The sequence below is a fragment of the Ursus americanus genome, chromosome 20, assembly GCF_024610735.1.
Source record: "Ursus americanus isolate L20-20 chromosome 20, mUrsAme1.1.p, whole genome shotgun sequence".
Classification (NCBI taxonomy): Eukaryota; Metazoa; Chordata; class Mammalia; order Carnivora; family Ursidae; genus Ursus; species Ursus americanus.
In genome coordinates, this window is record NC_142146.1 from 24,875,912 (window position 1) to 24,902,080 (window position 26,169).

Below are 26,169 nucleotides of genomic sequence, written 5' to 3' on the forward strand. Positions count from 1 at the left end.
GGAAATGGGATTTTGAGAAAGTAGCCTGCATTCTGTGTGCCAACCAGACTTTACACTAAAAATGCGTTTTAAAATGTGTAACTCAAAAGAAACTCTCAGCCTGGCATCTGTTGAGACCGTAGTTAGTTCCCGAGCTGTCAGTCCAGCAGGCCCCGTGGAGGCTGCTCTTTCCAATACCAAACTGAGGTTTGGTGAACTTTAGCCTTGGGCATGGAGTTTAAATGAGTAAATTGGGTGTTTTATGTGCATGTAATTTTGCTTTATAATGTAAAGCTTTTTACAAGATGACTGAGTGTTTAATAGACTCTTATAGGTGGGTATTGGAAGGATAATTTTGCATGACCTGTATGATGTTTTGATTGTCAATACATTAACTAAATTATAATCTATCACTTTCATTTGCTGTACAGCTTATAATGCTGTTAAACTTCATGACTACTTAATATGTTTTGTAGCATTAACTTTGATGCTGTTGTCTACTCCCCTCCCCCCTTTTCTTCTCAAATTGCCCCACGGGTTAAGTATTTTCTTTTCAAATCGTATGTTTTAAAATTCATCTTCTGCTCTAGGGGAAGGCAACCAATTTCAGAAAAAGCAGCTCTGTATTATAATCCACATGAAACATTATAAACAGTGTTTTGAATAAGTTAATAATCATCGCTCTCTAATTTTGGCTTTAGACTGTAGTTTAATATAATGGAAAAGAGTAATCTTGATAAAAAGTGGTTAAAAGAGGCACATTTATTGTTAATGAACCTCATAACCAAAAACAGATGGGACCTCGATCAACGGTAAACCTTTAGTTCTCAGCGTGCCACCCTAGAGTACAAGGATAAATCGCCATTATTTCTCAAACTTTATAGTTCTTCAATTGGCATTCTTAAGGTTGCTTTTAAACCTACAGATTACCATTTCTCCGCCCCCCCTTCACCTCTTTTCTTGATTATAATGGACAAAGTAATCTATGGTTAAAGAGGGAAAAAATGCTTACAGAAAGGCCATGCTAATACAAACTGGCTTTCAACAAACACAGATCTCAGTAGCTTCTTTGGTACAATATATATATATATATTTTTTTAAGAGTACAAGATATGTTGAATTACCAGACAGCTGGAAGAAAGTGGTAATTATTATATTCTCGTTGGCTTTTCTAAATATGATCCCCTCTCCCTTAGTATTGGTGAGTTCCATACTTAAAGTACCAAGAAAGTTTATAAAATAATTCTGCTAAACCTGTTCTGATCAGTTCAATTAAAACTGCGTTTAGAAGTGACTTTGTTATTGTACTAAAACAGTATGAAAATTGATGTCCAATGTATAATATAACAGAAAACAGTTATCTGTTATGTTTTTTCTGAAGTCAATTAAGATGCTGACTTCCTTGCGTACCAAGATTATTTTTAAATGCTGGTGACTGTGTTTTACCAAAATCATTGAGGTTTTTTTAAAAAGTGAGTTTGGCACTTCAATCTAATATGTATATCACAAAGTATTTTCAAGTTTTTTGTATTTAAATTATTAACAGCATTCTATTACTAAAGGACACCTAAATATTAACGCTAAAACACATAAGTTGTAATGCTTCAGCACCTGGAGTATTTGAAGAAATCCTCCATTTCTTTCCATTTTCTTAAGGGCGATGTGATCCAATCACATGTGTGAGCCAGGACTTGACTAGATCTTTAACAGGTCATGGAATTCTTGAAACTTAAACAGTAGAAAACTTTTTCTGTGAATTAACCTGTAAAGCCAATGAGGAGTTTAAAAAGCAGATATTTGCTACCTTCTTTTGAGATGGTATATATATACATATATTTCCTCATAAAAATTAAACTATATGTAAAAATGTAAACCTGAACATCAGATTTAATTAATATTTTGGACTGTGATAATCTTCCCATTCTTGATGAAAGTGTTACTATTGTGTTCTGTAATAAGTTTCTAATTTTTAAAAATTGGGACTACATAAAAATGTTGTTTCCTTTTTAGCTATACTTGTGGTAATTCTTGTTCTAAAAGTAAGCCCATTTCCCCCAACTTAGTTTTGTTGGTAGGTGACAAATTACCTTTTCATTCTAATATGCGTAGCTAGTTTCCACAAATTATTCTGTTAACTTGAATGGAAATGTAATACTGTTATCTAAAAATATAGTAACATTTGCAGTATATTATTTACCTAGTTAAGCAATTTTACGAGTATGTTAAATTTGTGGAAAGAAATAGCTAGGGATAAAACATTTACTTGGTGTATCATATATAATATATATATAGAGAAAGGGTGGGGGAGAAAGAGAGAGAGAGAGAGACCCCCATCCAATTATAACATGTCTTCTTTTTAAATTCTGGCAGGTGATCTTTAGAGGGTAACTGAGTATGGATCATTTGAACGAGGCAACTCAGGGGAAAGAACATTCAGAAATGTCTAACAATGTGAGCGATCCGAAGGGTCCACCAGCCAAGATTGCCCGCCTGGAGCAGAACGGGAGCCCGCTAGGAAGAGGAAGGCTTGGGAGTACAGGTGCAAAAATGCAGGGAGTGCCTTTAAAACACTCGGGCCATCTGATGAAAACCAACCTTAGGAAAGGTAAATACTTTCGAGCCAAATCCTGGAAAGCTGCAAGCCCTTGTGTCTACTCAAGGCCACTTTGTGTGTGTGTTCACGGGAGGGGGGTGTGTGTGGAGAGGCAGAACCTGTCTTTGTATGTTCTCTTCCTTGATTCTCTTTCTGGTTTGAAATTAGTTACATTCCACGCTGCAGTGCCAGTCAGTCATGTTTGGAAAGTGTAGGCTCTGGGCTTGACTGGAGCACCTTACCCTACATTAGAGTGGAATCGTTGGGTGTTTGATGGTAAGGACTGAGTTAAATACAATGGCCTTCGTAGCACAGGGCTTCCATTGAGGAGGTGTTATTGTAGTAGAGGATATGTACGTGGCTGTTGCTTAAACTAACCCCGATTAAGACTAAGACACTTAGATTGCTTGAGGACTGCCTTAGGTTTTATCAGAGGATTACTAGCTATAAGTCATTTTCAGAGATAATGGGAATCTTATGTGATATGATATAGAAGTTTTGCGATGTCATTTTTTTGTGGCTTGTTTTCTTAAGAGCAAATTTATTTATTTAGCAGTGAAAAGCCTGATGATTCTGGTTTTTGATTTTTTGCTACGGTTGAGTATTTTTTGATAAAGGAAGGGCAGACTTAGGCAAGTTGACAAAGGGAAGATGTGTAACTGTGTGACTCCTTTCTGCCCATTTAATATTAAATTGATGAAGTTTAGCAACTTCGTGTTCAGCACTGCTGCTTATGTAAATCAGTGCCTATGCTGGGTGTAACATGTGTGTCTCATAATGGTCTTTATTTTGTCTGTGAATAACTGTGTTTAGGATTCAGATTTTTCCTTACACTTGCTAAGCGAAGGATAAAAATGCCATCTTTTAGCAACCAAGAATATTGAGTAGATAAAGTTAGAAGGCAGAGGAATTTCATTGTGTTTGATGCATAGCATTTATCATACAATCATTTATTTTTTTCTTGGTTTGGCGAAAACAAAGAATATATTGATCCTGAAATGAACAGACACAGCAGTCCGTATTGTTAGATCTTTATCTATTAAAAATGGAAAAACAGCACTTCAGCAAATTCTTTGGCCTCTACTCATGATTACCCTATTTATTGATTGTTTGCCAAGAATGTATGCATCTTAAGAAAGCCAGGGTAAGAGCATTAAAAATATAATTTATTACAGCTTTTCAAACTGAGTGCATTAATATTGTACTGTGAAGCACTGGGGCTCTATAAAAAAGACTTTCTGACGCCTGCAAACATATAAGTTCCATAAATTCCTAAATAGGAGATTTCAGCTGTCTCTGGTATTATGTGATATTTGCACAGCAAACTTTAATGCCAGGACAGTTTTAGACAAGGATTCTACAGACTTCACTGCTCCTTATGGCAGACGTGCTGTTTACACAGGCTCATAAACCTTCAGCAAAAGCTTCTAAGACTGCCTCCAGGTTTAAATCATGTGGTATTTTTAGCATTCAGCAGTGACCAGTGCACTCCCCTTTTAATGCTGGAAGGTTATGAAGTTGCTGTAGTTGGAAGTCTCGCCAAACACTAGCACCAATAATCAGACAGTACAGAGAAGGCTTCTGTTCAGCATTGCTCGCAGTATCAGGAAGGCAAGGGTGACAAGTTTGCTAGAAGGTGTAACAGCTAGATTTGTCATTAAATGATTCTGTTGTCACTTTCTCAGTAGCCACCTTAATTATCTATAGGGTATCTCTAAATAAAGTCCAAAGTAAATCCGCTATGTTTCAGCAGTTAGTGGAGCCTGAGTTATTTTCATAGGTCTGAGGAGTATATAGTAGAACACGTCTGTATCATTCCGTAAGAGGAAAAATCAATGCGTATGTTTTTGTTGTACTAACCCAACTCTTTGAAGCCATCAGAACAGGGGGAGGAGAAACCAAAGTACAGTAATTTCACTTCCTGCTCAAATGTTGTTGTGTTTTTTTTTTTAAACATTGCTTTCATAGTGACTTATTTTAAAAATGTAGTTTAATTGTAGAAGGTTCTCAGCTTGCTTCAAACAACGAAATTACTAAAGCTTTTTGGTGGTGGTGATGTGTTTTTGTTTTTTGTGTTTTTTAAATCTTTTTCAAGCGCATGGTTTCTGTTTGACAGGTGCTAGATAAAAATTGTGGCTGAGATGAGAGAGCACTACTTAAGAAAAAGAGGTTGGGTGTTTTTGTTTATTTGTTTGGGAAATTTTGCCAAAGTACCTTCAAGCCAAGGAAGAAATCACCAGTTTGCATGTTGCTATTTTTGCTGTGGTCTTCCCAAGTCTTCTTCTGATCCCTGACAGGTTCTCTCTCTGGTATAAAACAGATGAATGAATGACAAGAATATTGGCAAGCTCTGCGGCTTGTTTTTCATGCCTAGCCTGTTGGGTACCTCCGAATGAGTTTGCGAGCTTTTCTAAGTAAACCAAAAGGGGTTTATTTGTTGGAGCTAGAATCTCTAGCGAACAGTTCACTCAGGCTTTGGTGAGGATGCACATGTGAAAAAATGTAGCTGTTTTACTGCCGGCTTTTGTTCAGCATAAACAAGAAAGTAGAGCCTTTTTAAAGGGCATCCCTGATGTCAGGAGGAAATCCTGATTTTGAGCCCTGGTTGGTGTGCACTAGAAATCTGCAGAAGTTGGTAGGGTTCTGTGAGTCCAGAGGGCAGAGCCTTATAGAGGCATTAATGTTATAGGACTAATTGGGGATCCTGGGTGCCCTGTTAAAGTAACCCTTGTCATCATTTATGCTAAAGATGATGCCCTCCTGGCAGTTTGCCACAGTACAGTTCGGATGCATCTGCTTTTAACCCTTTTCCGTATATCACTGGAAGTCTGACAGTGCGCTGCATAAACACCTTGAGTCCTACAGCATTCCGTGATTTCAGTTTCTAGAAGCCTCTTTTCTCACGGTGGTGTGGCCTGTGCTTATTAATCATCTGGCTCCTGAGTTATTACACGGGATTAAAGTAAATAAAGAGAGAACACATCAAATCTATGCAGATTCCTTTATCCTCACATGTCATTCTGAGGCCACTTTCCTTTTCTCTGTCTCATACCATGTAACAGAGATTGTTTTCAAGACCTATGGTTGCTGTGATATCTTTTTAGGTAGATTAAATGAGTGGCCATAAAAATTGATCTTATTTATTTACATTGTGCACATATTGAAATCATATATTTTGACATCAGTTTGGTTAAGTTTTGTGTTTCCTTTATGGAGCTGTTAAGTAAAGATCTTAAAAAAGGAAGAACATGCTAAAAATGTTAGCATCGAAGCTAATCTGGACCCAAACAGGAGAAGTTTAATATTAACAAAAGCACGTAGGAAGCACCAAGGTGGGTTCTTCGGAAGACAACTACAGTGAGTTATATTTGCACCCTGTATACCACTCACAGCAGATCCGACGAGACACTTCTCTCCCATCAGCATTATCCTTTGATCAAAAAGGTAATTCTGCATTCATTGATTTCAGAAAATTCACTGTTAATGTTAAAGCAGAGCCCAGGTTATCTTAGGACCAAGTTCATATTCTATTTACATATTTCTCTTCCAACTTCAAACAATAAAAGAGTGTATATGTTTGCGTGTGCGTGCTTGTGTTTCTGTGCCCCGTCTGCCTCGGAAACACAGTCTCCCCTTCTCTCACTATTGGGAAGATTTATTTTCATGGTCTAGTTTTTCCTCCCCCCAGATTGTATTCCTGAAGATTGTTGGTTTGCGTCTCTTTTCCTCTGTCTCTTCGATAGGAACCATGCTACCGGTGTTCTGCGTGGTGGAACATTATGAAAACGCCATTGAATATGATTGCAAGGAGGAGCATGCGGAGTTTGTGTTGGTGAGAAAGGATATGCTTTTCAACCAGCTGATAGAAATGGCATTGCTGTCTCTGGGTTATTCGCATAGCTCTGCTGCCCAGGCCAAAGGTAAATAATGCATACGTGGGGTTGGAAAAATTGCTTGGCATCCTTTGTTTACTTTGCAGAGAAAGCACTGAATATTTTTATTCAAAGAACTGTAGCCTGTGTGTTACATTGGTTCCTTATAGACTGTGGGTTTAAAAAATTGGCTTAATTCAGTTTGGTTTAGTTAACACACATTTTGCTTGTGTGGAATGTCGAGGTAGATTTTTTTTTTAAATTACTTCAGCTGAATCATTAGTATGCTTATTGACCTTAATAATCTGCTCCACTGAGGACCCACAAGGAAGTGAGGAGCGTATTTGAGCAGATGGACTGTTGAGAGTCAATTTGCATTTATGACTGAATATCTAGTTCTGTTTCTTTTATTCTGTTTCTGATGGTTTTATGGGCTGTAAAGTATTTTTCAATGCTGATTCCCATTGCAATAGAGAATCTTATCTAAATCGTAAAGCCATTTAGAACTGGTTCAGCTATGTCTTATTAGAACTTCCTGTAAGTTAGGAAAATGTGGCCTATGCATAGGTTTTATTGATGGGGTTTTATTTCCAAAATAATAAACAACCCTACAGTCATTTACATAATTTCACAATTTGGAAAGCTAAGCTGTGAATATTTTCATTGACCTGCCTTTTAGAGGGAAGGGAATCATTCAAACAGAAATAACAATATTGCTTGCGGTGGGGGCAATGAAAAAAACCACCACCACCACCTTCTACGAGAAGTATTATCTGAAAGGTAAAATATTTAGTGACGTATTCTCTTTATCTGGAATAGGGCTAATCCAGGTTGGAAAGTGGAATCCAGTTCCACTGTCTTATGTGACAGATGCCCCTGACGCTACGGTAGCAGATATGCTTCAAGATGTGTATCATGTGGTCACATTGAAAATTCAGTTACACAGGTGAGTCAGGACAGCAGTTCTAGGGCAAAACGTTCTATGTGCCTGATCTTTTGAAATAAAGCGTCTCTGGTCAGCCTTTCATTTTTATCTACCCTGTGTTTCAGAAGCTGATTTTATTGCTTTATCCCTTCTGCCTTATTTTCCTAACTTCAATGTATATTTAAAAGCAGCCCCCCCCCCCGAAATTTGTAGGTTTTGTGCAGGATATCAAAAGACAAGACTTTTTATATTTAGTCAATTAAATGATGCATTACAAGAAGGCATTTTACATAAAGTTTACTTAAGAGAAAAATATTTTTGCATATCATGAACAGTGCCATCTGTGTACATTTTGTGAAAGAATGCCTTATTCACCATTGCCGCGATCTTATTTATTTATATTTTTTTACCATTTTAATTCGTATGAGCAGAGTCACGAAAGGAAAACGGTTAATACGTTAATGCTTTTCACGATGGCTCGTGAGAAAGCAGTACACCTTAAATTGTCTTCCCAAGCGCATCAGAGCAGGAAGGTAGAAGTAACATGAAAAAATAGCCACCACAGGCAGCTGATGTATAATTCATGCATCGATACAGCAGATGTGTTGTATAAAGTAATTAACTAATCGGAACAATCAGGAGACCGAGAGCAATCTCCAGATGCATCTGTTTGATGCGCAAAATGAAATCTGTCTGTCTTAAAGGAATGTTCTGCAGCGGGATGCAATCTTGTAATAATCCCCTTTCTAATCTATGTCTCAAATAGTTGCCCCAAACTAGAAGACTTGCCTCCCGAGCAATGGTCGCACACCACAGTAAGGAATGCTCTGAAGGACTTACTGAAAGATATGAATCAGAGTTCGTTGGCCAAGGAGTGCCCCCTTTCACAGGTACTTAGCATAGCATGTAATAAATAATAAGCCATCCTGGGCAGCCCTGATTTGAGGTTTGATGGGGCTCCATAGTCTAAAGCAACTGGTATGTGAAGCAAGACTGTCAAAATCGCAAAGTGGCTTGACCACTGGTGACTTTAAACAGTATGCCTGATTTATTCTGGACAGAGCCTTTACACTTTTTCTCCCTGGGGGAAAAGAGCGAAGGAAAAACAGCTCAGTAGAAGACTGTGCTAGCTTGTTTTCAGATGCTTCTCCTGAGTGCTCTGAGCATGGAAGCTGCGTTCTCCAGAGTGCCCTTATTTAGGAAAGAGTAAAGGTGGTATAACTTCCAGGAACCTTTGGTGAGTGGGAATGGCAGTGAGAGTGTTAATGGAAAACTTCGCCATGCTACCTGAATAAAATAAGAGTGCGGTTTTGGGATATTTTGTTCGCTACAGAAAGGGGGAGAAAAGCATTTCGTATAAACAAGTACAAAAATAAGAAGTTTCTTCCCTGTAACCAAAGGTTGAGTAGTTACTTATTGGGATTTTGTCACGAGGTTTGTGGCATTTGGGTTTACTGTGTTTTTGTTTTGTTTTTTGGGGGAATCTTTTTTTTTTTTTTTTCCCTCTGAGATTCCTGTCATCTCATCAGAGATTCTTGAAATGAGACAAAGATTTATTATTATTGTACTTGATATTTTAGAATGAATTGTGGTGAAGCGTAACTAAAACTCTAGATAGAGACTGCCCCGTCTCTAAATTTAAAACCAGACATCATTTTTGATAATGCTCAGCTGATTTCACATAAAAAAGGGTGCTATGAACCTGCTCTTAATGGGCTGCCTGGGTAGTCACTATGTAATTGTGTTAGAATGCCATCCCTCAGTGTCAAACCCATGTGAGGTCATCCCATGATATAGTATAATTCAAGTACGATCTAACTAGATTTTTACCCCATTTTGAAGTTCTTTTATTTCAAGTTCAAAATGTAATTCTGAATGTTAGGCTTCAGTCCCTTGAATGTGAATCGTGTGATTCTGCTATAAACATTTCTGCAGTTGAGATGTTCCCAAATTGTATTTCCAGTGTGGTGGTCGCAAGGGTACTGGGAGCTTTGGAAGGAAGCTTTGTGGGCTTTTGTGCTACTGTTTTATGGAAACTCCATGCGTCTCAGGTTACAGTCCATCAGCTTTACTTTGATATTTGTTAGCAGTTGTAGGAATAGAGCAAATGAATTAAGTTGATACTTAAATATGGCTTTCTATATATATTCTTTTAAGGTAGGCTATAGCCATAGGTAAAATATTTTCTATATTGCAAGTGTCAATTTCTTGGAATTCAGGGCAAACTCTTTTTGTCATTTTAGCTTATTTCCTTCTATCTTCCTTCTCTCATCTTTGGAGTAGAGAGGATGTGAATTTATAACCATCAAATAAAAGTAATTTAAATTAATTAAACACAGTTAAATCAATAGGATGATATAATGAAGCAGGTGACTCTTACATCGGGGACTTTAGGTTTTGCAGACAACTCCAGATAATATGTCACTTGGTTGCTAGCATTTGAAAATTTGAAACGTCCTAGAAATAAACTTTTTTTTCTTTAACTCAGAGTTAAAATGCACGTAAACATTTACCCAGTACAGGAAGGCCATGTATCTACATGTTGCTAAATGTCCCATTGATTTTGGAAGTAAATTCAGGCAAAGATTTAAGGCATTTACTGTGAGCTGGAGAAGAGGATGCTAGTACGAGTATTTACTGATAGAAGCAGTGAGAATTAATTGTTAAATGACATCAACATTCAGCCAGTAAACTCCACCTCACTATAGCTTCTAAATATAATTGTGAGTTTACTTAATGTTATCATGGGAAATGAATTGAATACAGACAATTATAACATTAAGCAGAATGACAAAATGAAATTCGGGGCTTGGTTTTAGAGTCCTACATTGGTGAATTTCTGTAGAGAGGCCTTTGGAGGAATGTGCGTCTGTGTGTAGTTGTAGACCCTGCCGTAATCAGTGAGCGGTGGAACTAGGCTCTAACTTCAACATGGGTTATAATTACAATTGTCCTTTCTTTAAAAATATCTTTTGACAAAAACTGAGTGTAGTTTACCAGCGGCAACAAATATTTGAAATTAATTTAATGTTTAATATGATGAAAAAAATGCAACCTGTTCTTTTTAAATGAGTGAGTTATTTTATACTCAGCTGTGTCATCTTTTATTTTTTTCTCTAGAATGAGTCCATGAATCTTGATACTCAAAGCAGGAAGTTTTAATAATGGACTGTTTTCCACTTGCTTCTTTATTTTCTTTTCTTTCATAAGTTATTAGTTAAAGAAGAGAAATCCAAGCTCTGTAAGGCCTAAGCCCAACTTATATGCCGAGCTTGGCAGAACTCCTCTTTCTTTCCCCTGTGGTTGAGAGACCGTAGAGGATGATGGCATTGTGAAAAATGCCTAGCAAGAAAAATACTGCCTCAGTCTTCTACAAAATGGAACCTAACATCAAGAAATGCTAACTCTTAAGGCTTGTTTTACCCCCCTGTGGAGGTTTGATCGATTCACTTGAGAATTTTGAACATACAGTCTGGCATCCGCATTTTGCCGTGCATTAAGAGTTTTATTTAATATGATAAAATATCTCAGGAGCAAGTATAGCTCTAGAGTCCTTTACTGTGACATTGAGCAGGATGTCCACCCTGCAGACCTCAGTTCAGCTCCCTTCACAGAGTAGAAGCGGGGAGTGGATACCAGTGGGAATCCAGCGGGAATGTGCCTGGGGTATCTGACAAGCCCTGCCTCCAATGCTCTTAGGAGGATTCCTGCACACTTGCTGTGCAGATGTCCTTGGAATCTTAGAACTAGGTTTTATCCTACCCAGACTCCTCCTTGGACAGATGAAGGAGCCAGTGGCCCTGGAGATCAAAGTCAAAGTGCTGGTTAGTGACCGACCCAAAAGTCCTTTCCCAGTGATAAATTTTAGAGTGTGTTGATTTTAAAATGAATACTTCTCTTGTCTTGCCATAATGTCTGATAACATTTGCAAGGTTTTCTCCAGATGCAGGAACTCCATAAGGGTGCATAAAGGTTTGATTTATAACTATGCCCTTATTCTATTACTACTTTCCTAAATCATAAATCTGCCCGAATAGATTGACATCCATCTATTAAGTTTTTATACCACGTGTTTATTTTTGTAAAAACCTGCTAAGACACCTTAGCTCCTTATGGATCTGAAGTTGGTCACTTTCTTGTTACTCTCCCTTTTTCCGTGAATGTGATTGGATAAGCTGGGTGTTGTATTTTGAACCGCAAGTAAGGAGGAGAGAATAAATCTGGCTTGGGGACAGGAAAGCCTGTGGTCATGAGAACATTGAGAGTATGGATTCGGGGGGTAAATGGGGAGTTAAATAATGTAAACATTTTGATTTACAATAAAGCATTTCATTTTCATTTTGGTTTTCCCTGAAGTTTTAGAAATTCAACTTAAGAACTGGATAAATATGTATACATTCAGTACAAGGATAGATTCATTTTGTTAAAAGTACCATAAGTAAAAGGTCAATTATTACTTCTCCCAGCCTAATGTCTGCTAAAAATATTTAGGTAAGATACTCCTGAGAAATTTTAATCTGCTAGGTACATTTTTCCCACCCCACCCCTCCCCTACCACGCACACACGCACACACTCACTCATACATCACAACTGTCACATTGTTAAGGCACTGGGTCACTTTCTCACCTGAGGAAACGTCGTTCTAGGCCCAAGTCCTTCATGAAGTAAGTGAGAATTGTCATTTTTATTTTCAAGCAGCAAAATATATATAAAATATATTTAGGTTTGAACATTCCATTTAGAAGTCATATTGAGTAAATCATTTTTTCCTTTTTCCTTTTCCTGACAGCATCTAAGGATCTAATATATGCCAGGCTTTTCATTAGGTATTGGCAAAACAGGTAAACCACCCTGCCCTCCTGGAGCTTACCATTTAACCACGCTGATTCTGTGAAACTTGACAGTCATTGCCATAGACATTTAATAAACCTCTGTGCTCAGTTGATTTTCAGTCTGTATGATGCATAACACAGCGGAGCAACAATTTAAAAATTGCTATCAGTTAGGCTATAAATATGTTTTTTAAGCTGCACTTTGCATTATTGTTTCATAATTTTAAGACTGAAATGACATTTCTGAAAATAGTTAAACATTAGTAATCACTTCTCTCGAGAATATCCAACATCAATATTCATATATTGTATTTCATGTGAGAGTCTGACCCTATGAAATTTATTCACATATTCACATACTTATTCATTCAAAAATATATATTGACATTCTGCTGTGTGACAGGTGTCCTGTTTCCTATGTGGTAATAAGGATGATACACTCTAATAGTTGAAATAATAACAATTTTTATTTAGTGTTTTTGATGTATCACAGGCAAATCTATCACCCTAAGCATTAGATAGTTTGTATCCCATTCTCAGTTGAGGAAACCTGAGGTATAGAGTGTTTGCATGAGTCTCAGAGTCACAGCTGGTAAAGCAGAGGGGTGAGAATTCATGCGCAGAGCCTGTGAGCTTAACCAAATATCCTTCTGGGTTACATATAGATGAAGGACTTTTTTTTTTTTTTTTTTGAAGCCTTTCTCAAATTAATTTGATGTGTTTTATAAACGACTTCCTTTTCCCTAAGTCCTGATAACTGCTTACAGTTTTCCAATTGGATTTATTCTCACTGCTGAAATTTTGCTTTAGGATATGGGGTTTGATTCTGTTGTTTGTCCATTGACTTGCTTTAAAAGTATCATCATTTCATGCCCCTAGCTTAGAGTGAGAGGGTAGTTCAGACCACAGGGACTGACTTCTGGGATAATCCGGGTATTTGGGAGGTTCCAAAAGGTTTGAGTTTAGCAGCTCTATGACAGTCACTTCCTGCCCCATCCTGTCACATGCGTCTGGATCGGTTGGTGTAATTGAGCTACCAGCCCTTTGTTTTGGCCCCCAAGACAATGTTAGGCATTTGCATTGGAAGCAGTGGGCAGTTGAATTTCTTGAGTCTATTTGCAAGGCTAGACTTTAGTCAGCCACTGGCCTGCTAATGATGGATGAGGATATAACTGGCCAGCTCCACTTAAAAATAGAACATTTCCTGTTTGAGATGTGCTTGTAGGATTTTGTACTTGCCCCTTCCTGATGTAATACATAAATTTTGTTGTTATTTAAATACGTATCCTTTTTTAAATTACCAAACTTTTCCCAGCCCTTACCCTACTGACCATGGGAATCCAAGGTTATGAACATCCGCTTTGCCAGGCACTGAAGTACTTGATACTGATTGGATTTTATTAAGCATTTTCAGCAATTGTATTCATGGTGAGCTCCATAAAGGCAATGGTAAACCAGTCTTCCATGGGTAGTAGTGTGAATTGCTGATACTTTTTCTTGCCTTCTTTTTTGAACCAGTTACTACTCTTTCTCCTTCAACTTAGTGAGTTATCTGCTTTGTGTTACTATTAGAATATATAGAATCTACAATAGAAGAATAAAAATGTGCTCCAAATTGCAAGTTTTCCTTTTTGAATCTCATATATCAGGCTCATTTTTAGCTGATTTAGATACATAAGGATTTTACTGTAGCTTGATGTTAGCTGTCTGTAACCTTTCAGATATATTAATCAAAAAAGCCAAACTTAATAAAGCATCTAACTTAAAATGGATTGATCTCAAATATTTTATAGCTACTATCTTTTCACAATAGTAAAACATAAAAGAGTTTAAGTCATGCCAGTTTAGAGAGTGCTTTACAATGTGTAAGTACTTCATTTTCACTTAATAGATTTTTACCTGTGCTTTGTTTTAGATCTTAACAGGTTTCCTTTGACCTCAAAATCACTAATGCAAGGAAAATTACCATATCATGAGAGCATTTCCCCTATTTTCTTCTGATTTGCCGAATAATAAATACTTGCCGAGGTTTAGGAGTAAATATGGCCTGGAGAAAGCCTACTAAATGCTGTTTTCTAATTGTTTTTTTAAAAAGTTAACCAAATCATGCATCAATCTGATTTTCTTGCTAAAACAGAGCTAGTTTAAGAGTGCTTTTGGAGTGTGTTTTTTCACAATTACCACTTAAATTTCAAGTTGGGCTCTACCTGGATTTGCTTTTTAAACCTGCTTTATTTCATGTCAGATTTGGCCATACAGACTCATAAACAAATAAACAAAAGACCTTAAATTCAGAATAATCAAAACAAACAGATACCTGCACCCAATTTTTTTTTCCTGTTTCATTGGAAACTGCTTGATCATAACGTGCTCCGAGTATAAAAAACATAAGAAAGCCTTTAACATAACAGGAGAGAGCCTCAGCCCGGCTCTGCAGCTCATTGCCAATTGAAGTAAGGAACGCTCTGGCTGTTGGGACTTTTAAATCTAGACTTAAAAGTTATTTGTTCTGTTTAGCATTTTTAAAATGATTCTATTAGGAATTGTATGTGCTTCAGTTTTAATTTTAACTCATAATGATTGTAAAGCACCCTGGGATGCTTGCATGAAGGGCGCTTCAGAAATGTAAGATTGTATTTAGTGTTCTAATATGCAGAATTATTACGGGGTGCTGGAGTTTCATCGTGGACATTCATAAAGTTGCAGAATTCCTCATTGTGGAGAAGGTAGCTGACTTCCTTCAGTAGTCTTTTTTTTTTTCTTTCATATTTACACTAAAACTTTATCCTTTTTAGCCATCATCTTTTTTCTTTCTTCTTTAAAAAAATATTATTATTGCAATATTTTCCCATAAAAATGCTAATCTAATTTAGTTTACTCAAAGGGATTAAAGATGCAAACCAGATGTGATAGGTTGAAAGTTAAGAAGAGATTAACTGTTTGTTAGCACCATAACATTCTTCTTCTAAGATCACATTCTTACCCAAATGAGAAGACAAGGGGACTTCGTGTCTGGGTACCACTGGTTCTCCTAGGCTTGCCCCTTTCTGCTGCCAATCCAGCATTTGTTCCCAGGCGGTTAAAAATGTGGAGCTACCTGAAACAGGTATGGACTTTATGAAACGTAGCAATAGGATTTCCAGAGAGGTATTGAAACAGAGCTTGATTTTGTTTTCTTCTTATTTCTTAATGGAACTGTTTGTCGAAGTGATGTGTTTCTTCAACAACTTCATTCTGGCACTTTTTATATGAGTCCGTGTGTGCCATCACCTTCATTAGTGAGCTTATAGCGTTCCTTACCTAGGAGTCAAGAATGTGAGCGCTCTCGTTTACCAGCTCTGTAAGCTCCGGGAAGTGACTCTCCATGCCTCAATTCCCTCATCTATAAAGTAGGAAGATAACAGTACCAATTTTTCAGGATTGTTATGATAATTATATGAATTAATACATGTTACACATTTAGAACAGTGCTCAGTTCTAAGGTGTATAGTAACTTTGGCTGTTTTTCTGCAACATGGGGATTGAGAGCTTGAAATTTCCCTTGGGGGTGCCGCGTAGTCTAAGAAACTGCTGCTCCATAGAAGATTTTGATGCAAAATTCACTTTTTATGGAAACAACCAAGAACATTTCATTCATAGAAGAATTAAAGGACTGTGTTGTAGTCCATTCTCACCTGTGAGGGACACTTCTAACATCATCCTTTGAATCATTATAAAGTTCCCATGTATTTTAAGATGGAAGTGGAGGAAGGCTAAACTTTGCACTTTACTTTTTTTTTTTTTAAGATTTTACTTATTTATGTGTGAGAGAGAAAGAGAATGGGGGTGGGGGAGAGGTAGAAGCAGACTCCCTGCTGAGCAGGGAGCTGATGCAGGACCCTGGGATCATGACCTGAGCTGAAGGCAGACGCTTAACTGACTGAACCACCCAGGCACCCCTGAACTTTGCACTTTAAATGCCCATTTGTAAGTTAAGCATATAAGGTACTCTAGACTAGACAATGTCCAGAGAGGATAACGATGCCTCAGGTGGGAGTTTGTCTGGTGTCCTTTTCTTGAACTCCTGTCATTCCCACTCCCTGCACTCAGGGCTCCATCCTGCCTTTGCGCACCCATCACAGTACTTTCCACACTGTTCTGAAATTATGTGCAGACTAACTAGGCTCGGCTTACATTGTGATTAACTGTCACAAAGGGACTAAGTTTGATTTGTCACCGCGGTTGTAAATCCTGGCACACAGTAGGATCTCAGGAATATCTGTGGAGCTGACATAGCCTCATAGGATTTTCACCGTATTCGTTTCATGAACCAATAAACTATGTCGGTAGTTTTATTAGTAGTATTTTATAGATACTCTAATCTATAGTATCCTACTGTACAAAATATTTTTCCTATTTTACTTAATTCTGAATTTTTAATTTATCTAACTAAGAGCAAATTACCTCTGAATTTTTCTCTAAGTAAATTTTTCTCTGTTATCCCAGGCTGTCTCGTCTTTTTGCTCATGTTGTGATAGTCTTGAATATATATACAAATTTACATGTTCTTAAGCAGAACAGTGGTCTTAGAGGTACAGGGGACCCAGAGATGTAAAAAATGCTGTAAAAGACGTAATTATATGTCACCGTTAGGCGCAGTCTTTAGCACTATATTTATATGCATGTTTAAAATTTTTCTTCCATAATCAAACGTATATCTCAGCATGGTTAATACTTTTCATTTTAGCTCTGTTGTGTTATATTTGAGGTCCTTGCTTTTTTACTGTTAATTCCATTTGTCCATTTCTCATATTTAAAAATATCTAAAGAAGGGAAATTTCAAAAGCAGAGTCAAGTGATTTATATACAAAGATGCCGGTGCTGCCAACGTAGAAATGCTAACAGTCTGTACCACCCTGTACGGGCTCACAATGTCCATTCCTCAGTTGCTGCTCTGAAGTCCACATTTGGCATTGGAGACTCCGTTTAGAGCTATAAACGCATTATGCGTTAAAGTCAGCTGTACAAAGGCTCGGAATCACCTGAATTTAGGGAGAGCTGCAAGCGTAGATAACTGTCCCGCCGTTCCAGAATGGGCCTCGGGGGCTTGGTTTGTCCGTCCTTCCGCATGAGCCCCATCTCAGCCAGGACACATAGCCTCCTGCGACGGACGGGGCTCATTATGTCTCGATGTCCAACCTGTGCAGCACATTTTTACCATTTTACTGTGACTCCTGAAGAGGTGACTGCCAGGATATGGCAGTTTCCAAAACTGTGAAGCATTGTCATGCTGTTGATAAAGATGAGACAGATTAATTTGATTTTGCTTTGTGACCTAATCCCAACGTGACGTTGGTTTATATTTATCAAGTACACATGGAAAGTCTTGGTTGACAAAGGTAACTAGTAAAACACAGAAATCAACGACATGATTTAGCCTTTAACCTCCTGGGAAATCTTGGATCAGATCTTAGGGGATTCATGGACCCTAAATGGGCTTCTGGGGGTTTGTGCCGACCTAGAAGTGAAGAGTTACTTTCGGGAGTATATGTGGTGAGACCTTTGAAAGGTTTCATGAGATTCCCAAAGAGAGTTTTGTGGTTCCGTAGAAAGCTAAAAGCTGGACTGTCTTTTCTTCCCCAGTTTCAGGCAATACGGCTTAAAATCTTAATAACATTCATATGAAGAAGGAATGCAGAGAAGGAATATGTAATCTATAAAGAGATAGAGAGCCTAATTCTAGTACAGTTGACCTTTGGACAGCTCAAGGTTAGGGACACTGACCCCCTGCACAGTCGAAAATCCACGTACAAATTTTGGCTTCTCAGTAACTTAACTACTAACAGCCTGCTGTTGACCCGAAGCCTTGCAGATCACATAAACAGTTGATTAACACCTATTTTGTATGTTACATGTATTACGTACTGTATTCTTACAATAAAGTAAGCTAGAGAAAAGAAAACGTTAAGAAAATCATAAGAGAAAATACAGTACTGTAAAAAAAAAAAAATGCCACTGCATATAAATGGACCCATGCAGTTCAAACCTATGTTGTTCAAGGGTCAACTGTACTTACTTTTGAAAAAATGGATTTGAACTACTTCAGTCCTTTTACGCTGTGGCTTTATGTTTCCTTTATTTAGGACCTCTGGAACTGAACACAAATTTGCTATTTTTTTCCTGTTATGTCTACGTGCAGATACTAGAAATTTTAATCTCCATAGAGGTTGGGAGATTTAACTACACAAGGACCATCAGAGAAAGAATAAGCAAGCATTCCCCCAAATTTGCAAGTTGGTATAGAGTACCTAAAGTTTAAAATCTTAGAACACAGTTTTTGCTGTAAAATTAAAGTCACTGGATTTAGATTAATCTAACGAAAAACTTCCAAAAAGTCAGTTTGGAGTAGTATAATGTTTAATAACAATGGGTGTATTTTTAATAATCACATTATAAGCAAGATACCAGGGTGTGGGGGGGATACTTTAACCTTCCTAATAGTAAAACTGTGGTTGGGACATTTGCAGTGAGTGCCTGCAAATGGTTGATGTGTCTTACAAGTGAATCTTCTTAAGTCATTGAAGAAGACGCTATAGGACCTCTGTTTGGGAATACATGTAGATTTCCTAGACTCTGAAAGCTGTTAGAAGAGACCCTGGAGATTATCTAGTTCAATCCCGTGCCTGTTGCAGATGAACAAATGTAAGCCTCTATGTGCGGTTAATTTGAAATATTACATGCCCTTAGTTGTAATACATGTTTTAACAAATACTTTCTAATTTAAGCGCTTTACTAACATATTCAGTTAATTCGAATAAGAAGGTTTAGGTATGGTAAGAAAGATCTAGAATAGGTACTTATACAAAAAGAGTAGAGAATCTGGTCAAAGGATATTATCCCGGCCCTATGTAAAATTACTTTATGTCAAAAAGCCATATGAACAGTGAACGGACATTTTCTTTAAAAATTATGAATTGGATAGTTAAATAAATAAAATGTCTGTGCTTTGCAGTGATCACATTTTCATCCTTAGGGAATGCAGTAAGAAAATTAAAACAGATTTAGGTGTGTTCTCTTTGTGCTTCCTCTTGTATTCTTTTCGAGCTTTGTTCTGAGATTTCCATTTCTAGCATGATACAAGGATTACTTTCTGTGAAAATGCCATTTTCAGGCACTGGGATTCATCAGGATGGCAAAAGCCATAACTGTGACAACTGGAGTTTAAGTAAAATTTATAAGTGATTAGTCTCTTCTCAACAAATTGAGGTTCCGAATATGCCCCAGTTGTATCTCCCAAGAGAATGGCTTAGAAAGCAACAGAGGATCCAGAGGGAAAGATTTGGGGAACATAAGCTAACATGCACAAACAGAATATTACACTTAGAAATCCTGCCATTTGCTTCTCATAAATTGAAACCCATTTCCCTTCCTTCCCACCCCCAAATACCACATGGGGGACTACCTGTTAATTTTCAACAAATTCGCTCCGTGTCCCCATCTCACGTGATGCCTTTTTTGTTAGAACTTATTTGTAGTATTTGATATCCTTTGGGATTAAGAGAAAACTCCATTTGCTGAGAATCCCTCTTAAAATTGTATTTGAATATGAAGTTGATTCCTTTCGATGCAAAATTGAAGTTTGACCTTTGAGCTTTTCACATGCATATAAAGAATAACTGCCATGAAAATTCAGGCCATAGACAGACGGGACTATGGGGAAAGAGGAGGGCCATCAGAGTATATGAAGTTACACTTCGCGAAAAATAAAAATGTGAAAGAATAGGGAGCCAGCAGTTTGACAGATTGTTCAGTAAATGCTCATTTTATTGAAAATTATAAAAAGGTGCTTAATGCCTCTGTGCCATTAATACAATACATAAAAAGGTTACTGTCAAGATTAGTGTTCCAGTCCTGAAAATTAACTGTGGGGTTTTATGCATCACTCTGCATCGACTGAGAAGTGAAAGGTTTCTGTATATACATTTTACATGTGCGGGCATTTATTTCAGAAAACAATTATTTTAGACTTTATGCCAAAGACATTAGCAGTAATGTGCTTTCATTTAAAACATGGACATAGCAGATATATATTACAGACAAGGTAGACCCATGGAAATCGCCTTCTAGAATTAAACCTGAGCAAGATTATTTCCCTTGCCGTCTCTAGAGTATTCCAATTCAAAACATACATTCCTTCCTACAGAAAAAGATATTCAGATTCCTTAGTTGAAATTAATTAGCATTCAGAAACCAGATAGCATGTTTTTGGGTATTCATGAGATCTCTGTTTGAAAAAAATGTTTTTAACTTGTAGAAATGTGTTGCAACACACAGATGGGAAGAAAAAGAAAAAAAAATCTCTTTAGCAAGCACTGTGTGTAAAAGGAATATTACATTTTGCACGCTCCTGATTGCTCTGTGTAAACAGTTTTTGACATCTGTCTTTATAGTTTTCGAGGAGAGGAAGACTTTGTTAAAAGAATCATTTTTATACAGCACTCACCATTTCAGTCTTGCTTTACCTGTATTATGAAAGCAGATGGTCTGCATGTCTTTTGAATATTTATAACTATCAAAAACAATCTCTTGCTATTCACCCTTAGGCTTATGAGATGTCAGGACTGTTCTGGTTGAAAAAAATCATCCTGGGTGTTTACAGAAAGAGGATTACATTAAGCTGAAATGACTATACATTTTCCAGTTTAATATTTGTCCATCAGCTGTTTAATCGTATTTAGATAATTGTGTAAATAAGATGTGGTAGCCTTTGCCCTCTCTGCTGATGGAGCCTGAAAGCTTTAAACATGGGCGAGCCACCATTTTGTAGATGCTCTTGCTACCTCCTCCCACCTCAGTTAGACCGTCAGCAAGTCCTTAGTAAGTTTTGATCGTGATCTCCCAGCCCTGTTTAAAATAGGTACATACAGAGCACAAAAAGTCAGTATGGAGATCAGATGAAATGCTAGGGAGCTGCTGGCTTCCGGGACAGGCTGTTTAGTTTATTAGCGTATATTGTAATATGCAAATATGGTACAGCACTTCAATTACCCTTTAAAGATGACATGGCTTTCCCTTTATTCTCCATGAGCACGCAGAGCTGGGAGGGTATTTTGGAAAACTTTTGGTATAGTGGGGGTTAACTGTTTTTTGACTGGAAGCTGAGCAATCAGAGATAACAGATTTTGCTGTGGTTGGTTGATTTGGCAGAAAAGCATGAACAGTTTTGGTTTAAATGATTGAATAACCTGATTAGCATTGTTTTGGGGTGGGTTTTTTTGTTGTCGTTAAAGGCACAACAAAGCAATTTTAAGGGTAATCAGATCACTGCCTTTCCCCAGTTGCTAAACCTTTTTTTTTTTTTTCAGAAGGCCTCACCTCTCCCTAAACCTCTTCATTGCCTACTAAAGATGACCAAGTAGAAAAATAAAACAGTCTTCCTTCAGTTTCTAAATGTGTTCTAAAGATACACCTACAGCGTAGTTATTTTCTAGTAGGGGTTTGAAAGAATATATAATATTTAGAAAAAGGATATGACCTCAGCCCGTTCCTTTATGGGTTTTTTTGCTGTTTTTGTTTCTCACTTTTGGAGACCTGCAGTATTTGAGAGCAAAGGTTCAGAATGTTCTAACTCTGTCTAAGTCAGGCTTTAGAAAAATTCCACCCTTACCTTTTCACAATTAGAAAGGTTATAAATAATGTATTTGGCTGAAAAGGAAGCTCAGCCTGTGGCAGATGGTATCATTCTAGAGTACTGGGGTTTCTGTGAAGATGGCATTCTTTCAGATCGGAACTTCGGCAGACTCTCAGAAAGAACCGGAGCTCTTCATAGGGAGCAGACATGTGCTTTATGGATCTTAGAAAAGCTTACAACTTGGCTCCTAGGATGAGAATATTGTGTCACACTGGGGTTATGAGACCCACAGCCAGTTTCTGCCAACTTTCAGATTGCGTTTCCCAACACTGGAAGCTGGGGGCCTGTTCATTGGTTGGTGTACTGTGTAGCATTTGAACTTGGGATTTGAGCTGACGAGTTCGGTCAGCCTGATTATTTTATTCCCAGAATACTGACATTCTACGTAGACTGGCCACTGAATAGGAAAACTTGAGATACAAGTTGTGCCTTTTTCGAAGTGCTTTGGAGAGCTTGTATAAATAGACACCGAGAGAGAGAACTGGAATAACATAACCACCGAGCACTGAGACTTCCGAGACATCTGTGTGGATGTATTTTGAAAAACCTGGGAAGGGATCTCTTGCAAATTAATGAACAAAGTTTCTTTAAACTATGAGTTCTGTCATGACAGCTTAAAGTGATGCATTTGAAAGATTCATGGGACAAGCTGCCATTACCTTTGACCTTTAGGAACCAAAAAAAAAAGATTTTCTGGTAGGCTGCAGTAATGGCTAATTTCAGTGACCCTTAATCCTTTGATTGATCACCTAATACGTGCCCAGCCCTGTGGTGAGTCCAGGCCTTTCAGAGATAAGACCCAAGACTCACAGCAGCGAGAGGAAAGCTGGGAGGTGCTACATGCCGGATGGACTCCAAGTCAAGAAAGGCTTTGCAGAAGTGGGCATACCCGCACCGTGTCCTGAAAGATGAGCTGCTGTTAGCCAGAGAGGGGAGAGGGCATGGCTCGGAAATCCCGTCAAAGAAGTGGTGTTTGACTTCCTGAGGCCTGCTGCCGGGTACAGGCCGGCCTTCCACCGGGTACAGGCCGGCCTTCCGAGATACTGCCAGGTCGGAATATTGAAACAAATGGGGGGAATACTTTTTTCCTTTGGTGTTTTCTCGTTGTCCCTTGACCGAACTTATAAGTTAACGAGTTTAGTTAGTATGCTCTCTGTTCTTCGTAAGAAAATGTATTTGACTTAAAATACATCATTTTGAAAATTCCGTCTGATACTCTTCTGTTATTTAAAGCACAGTCTTTAGACGGATCTGAAATGTGATCATATAATAAAAGCCAGTGAAGAGGAGGAGGCAGAGGGTTGTCATAGTAATTAACGTCTCAAGTCCATCCTCGGGTGTGTTCCCAGCTCTGTGCTAATTGCATAACATTCATTATTTTATTTATTGTCTGTGTCAGTGTAGATAGTATCTGTCTTCGGGTCATTATTTTTCTAGTAACTTGCCTCGTGCTTGGCACCTAGTAGGAGCTCAGTAGATACATGCCGAGTGAATGGAAAAAGGTGCCTGAATGAGGGGATTCTCAGAACAGCCCTATGAAGTGAGTGCTGCTATGATTCCCATTTGGTAAGCGGGGTTATGCTAGGGTGAGGGTCAGTTACCTTGAACAAGGTTACACTGCCCGTGCGCTGCGCATTTTGGACTTAAATGCAGATTTAGCTGTTCTCTTTCATCAAATGAATATTTAGTGTGTGTTTAGTATATGCGAGACGTTTGGGCTGGAAAAGAATATGGAGCCCCAGAGCTGCATAAACTCACAACTTAGTGTAATCTGTTTAAACCGGAGTCTTTTTTGATTCACATAAGAATCCCAAGCATCTCTCCTGAAAAATGTGGATCTTGGTCTGCCTACCCCCCTGCACACCCCCATCCTCTGGGAAAAATAGTGCTCCCCCCTTGATTTTGTTATTTGTGTTATCCAAGTCATAGGTGCTTCCTTATGATTTTCTAAATTTAAGAACCAGTACTGAATATGATCTTTCAAATGCCCTGTGCCCCACAAGATTCCGAAATCTCTCTTTCTTGCCTTGAAACTCACAGTCTAGTCAGATGCCACACCTACGTCTCCAGTAGGAATTTTACCGCGAGAAAAAAAAGTCTTCATGCGGTGGCCACTTGAGCAGTTTATTGTCCAGATTACTGCATATTGTTCCAATAAAAATAAAGGTTACCCCAAGTTACCTGAATTACCAAATATTCCCCAGTCCCCTGAAAGCACAGAAAGTCAGGGGATTGAAATAGTGGCTTTGGCATGTGTCATAACCAGCACATTAGCCTTTCGATTTACGTCTTGCTCAGGCTAATATTTACATTAATCAGCGTTGCTTCAGCACACACCACCTGACAGAGTAGGACGCATCCAGAAAGTCACTTAAGGACAGAGCCTTCCAAGTTAGGGTTAAACAAGGGCAGGAGGAAGCTTTGATGATTATGCACATATGGGTATTATTTTCCACATATGGATAATAATGAGCTACATAGCACTATTACATATGGGCTCTAATGTTATAAAAATATTTCAGATGGGTTGTTTTCCACGTACCATGTATTCTTCCTTTTGTCCTCCCCGTATATTTTCCACTGTTGGTCTCCTAAATCACATTAAATTGAAGTGATCTGTTTATGTATCTGTCTCCCTAACAGATGGTAAACTTCTTATAGGCAGAGGCTGTGTCTTAACCCGCCTTTGTGTCCCTAGTACCAGCCAGGCACATAGTAGGTGTGTGGCAAAGAGCAAATTTCATATACAGAACTGTTGGCAAACTGAAATGGACTGAATGTCTGTCAGAAACCTCAGCAAAATTTAGGTAATTCCCGTACTTTTTTGAAAACTAAGACATAAACTACATCTAAAAGTTGTATGTACTATTATATTGACATTTAAGAAACTGCCAGAATGTCTAGGAATAAGAGTAATAAGTTTTAAAAAATTGGACCAAAGTAGAAGAACATCAACTGTCATCCATTTGCAGAATCACCATTATCCATCAGCAATCGCAGTAGTTTTATTAGTGTCTGACTTTATTGATCCATTATTACAATAGAGTAAGTGTGATTGAAGCTGACGGATTGTTAACTGGGTCAGGTAATCTTCTGGCTCTGGTTTTGGCAACCTTGCTAAGTATCTTTTTGTACTCTGGACTGAGGGAGGCTCTTAGTAAAATTACAAGCTACTGGATTAATGGCAGAGAACGACGAGCACATTAAGAATGTCTTTTTAGAGAAATAAAATGTGAAAATGACTATAAAATAGGAAGTGTCCAAAAAAAAAAAAAAAGAGAGAGAGATCACGGTACCTCTTAGGAAAGATAGCCGTGTTTTACATAAATAATACAACTCTGGCTTATCCTTCACTGGAAGTTCTTCAAAGATCCCCAAGAGTTACATATTAAAGGAATGTGTTCGTGTTACAAAATTAACGCTGATATTGGATGTTAGGGGAATCAATAATAACCAAAAGAGCTTAAGTAGAAGTAGCTTAAAGAAGATAATGATATAAAAATACTTTTGTCCCCAAACTGGCTTTTCTGGTTGTTCCCTGTCTCCCAAACAATGCTGCCTTCTGTAAACTATTTCACCACAGAGCAACTGAAGTCTGAAATGTAAGTTCTCATGTTTCTACACAAAGGAGTGGGGGAAGGGTGGGTGGTGCAAGTCTAATTATTCCTAAAATGCGGTTGGGAATTAATTGAACCGCTACTAGGTAATGGGTGGTAGGGTTAAAAATAACAATTAAGTTACTGAAATTACCATAACCAAAATTTGCTGGGAAAAAAACATTTTTGTGTGTTGCAAATGAGTTTAAAAAAAAAAAAAACTCCAAAATTATTGTCATTCCGGTCTTTGTTTTTATATGTTAAACTGTTGACTTTGTTCTCAGGGTTTTGGCTAAAACCAGAGTGAAGACAAATGACAAAATAGGTCATTTTCTCTTCTGTGGTGTCCTTGAGAAATTTAGTAAGCATGAAATGTGTATATTTTAAAATGTTATGGTTAGTTTGAAATTCGGAACTCTACTGTACTTGAAGGTAGCAGTAAGACTGTAGAATGTTTCTTTCTCTGAATGAGGATCTCTGTGAATAGTTTTGGTTTTTTCCTTAAATGTGGTCAGTTAACCTTGGAAGAGTGTTAATGCAGTCAGTGCACCTCCAGTTGAAACCCAGCTAATTGGAGTAGCAGGTGCAAGTGGTGTTTCCCAAACTTTATGCACACTCAAATCCCCTGGGGGTCTTGCTAAGCTGTAGGGCCCCAAATTATGCATTCTTTCTTTTTTTAAGACTTTATATATTTATTTGGG

The 26,169-nt window shown here is 37.9% G+C and overlaps 1 protein-coding gene across 6 annotated transcripts in view; it reads left to right on the plus strand.

The window, feature by feature from the left end:
- The window catches only part of SATB1 (SATB homeobox 1), a 101,076-nt gene that overhangs the window by 21,758 nt on the left and 53,149 nt on the right, over window positions 1-26,169 (plus strand). For 5 of the 6 annotated variants that reach the window (XM_045791671.2, XM_045791674.2, XM_045791673.2 and 2 more), the window contains exons 2-5: window positions 2,350-2,584; window positions 6,316-6,492; window positions 7,264-7,390; window positions 8,136-8,259. In XM_045791671.2, the coding sequence (XP_045647627.1) occupies window positions 2,374-2,584; window positions 6,316-6,492; window positions 7,264-7,390; window positions 8,136-8,259 (639 nt within the window). In that variant the 5' untranslated portion in view covers window positions 2,350-2,373. Of the gene's footprint in view, window positions 1-2,349; window positions 2,585-6,315; window positions 6,493-7,263; window positions 7,391-8,135; window positions 8,260-26,169 lie in introns of those variants that run through there. The other variant, XM_045791675.2, reaches the window with a different exon arrangement.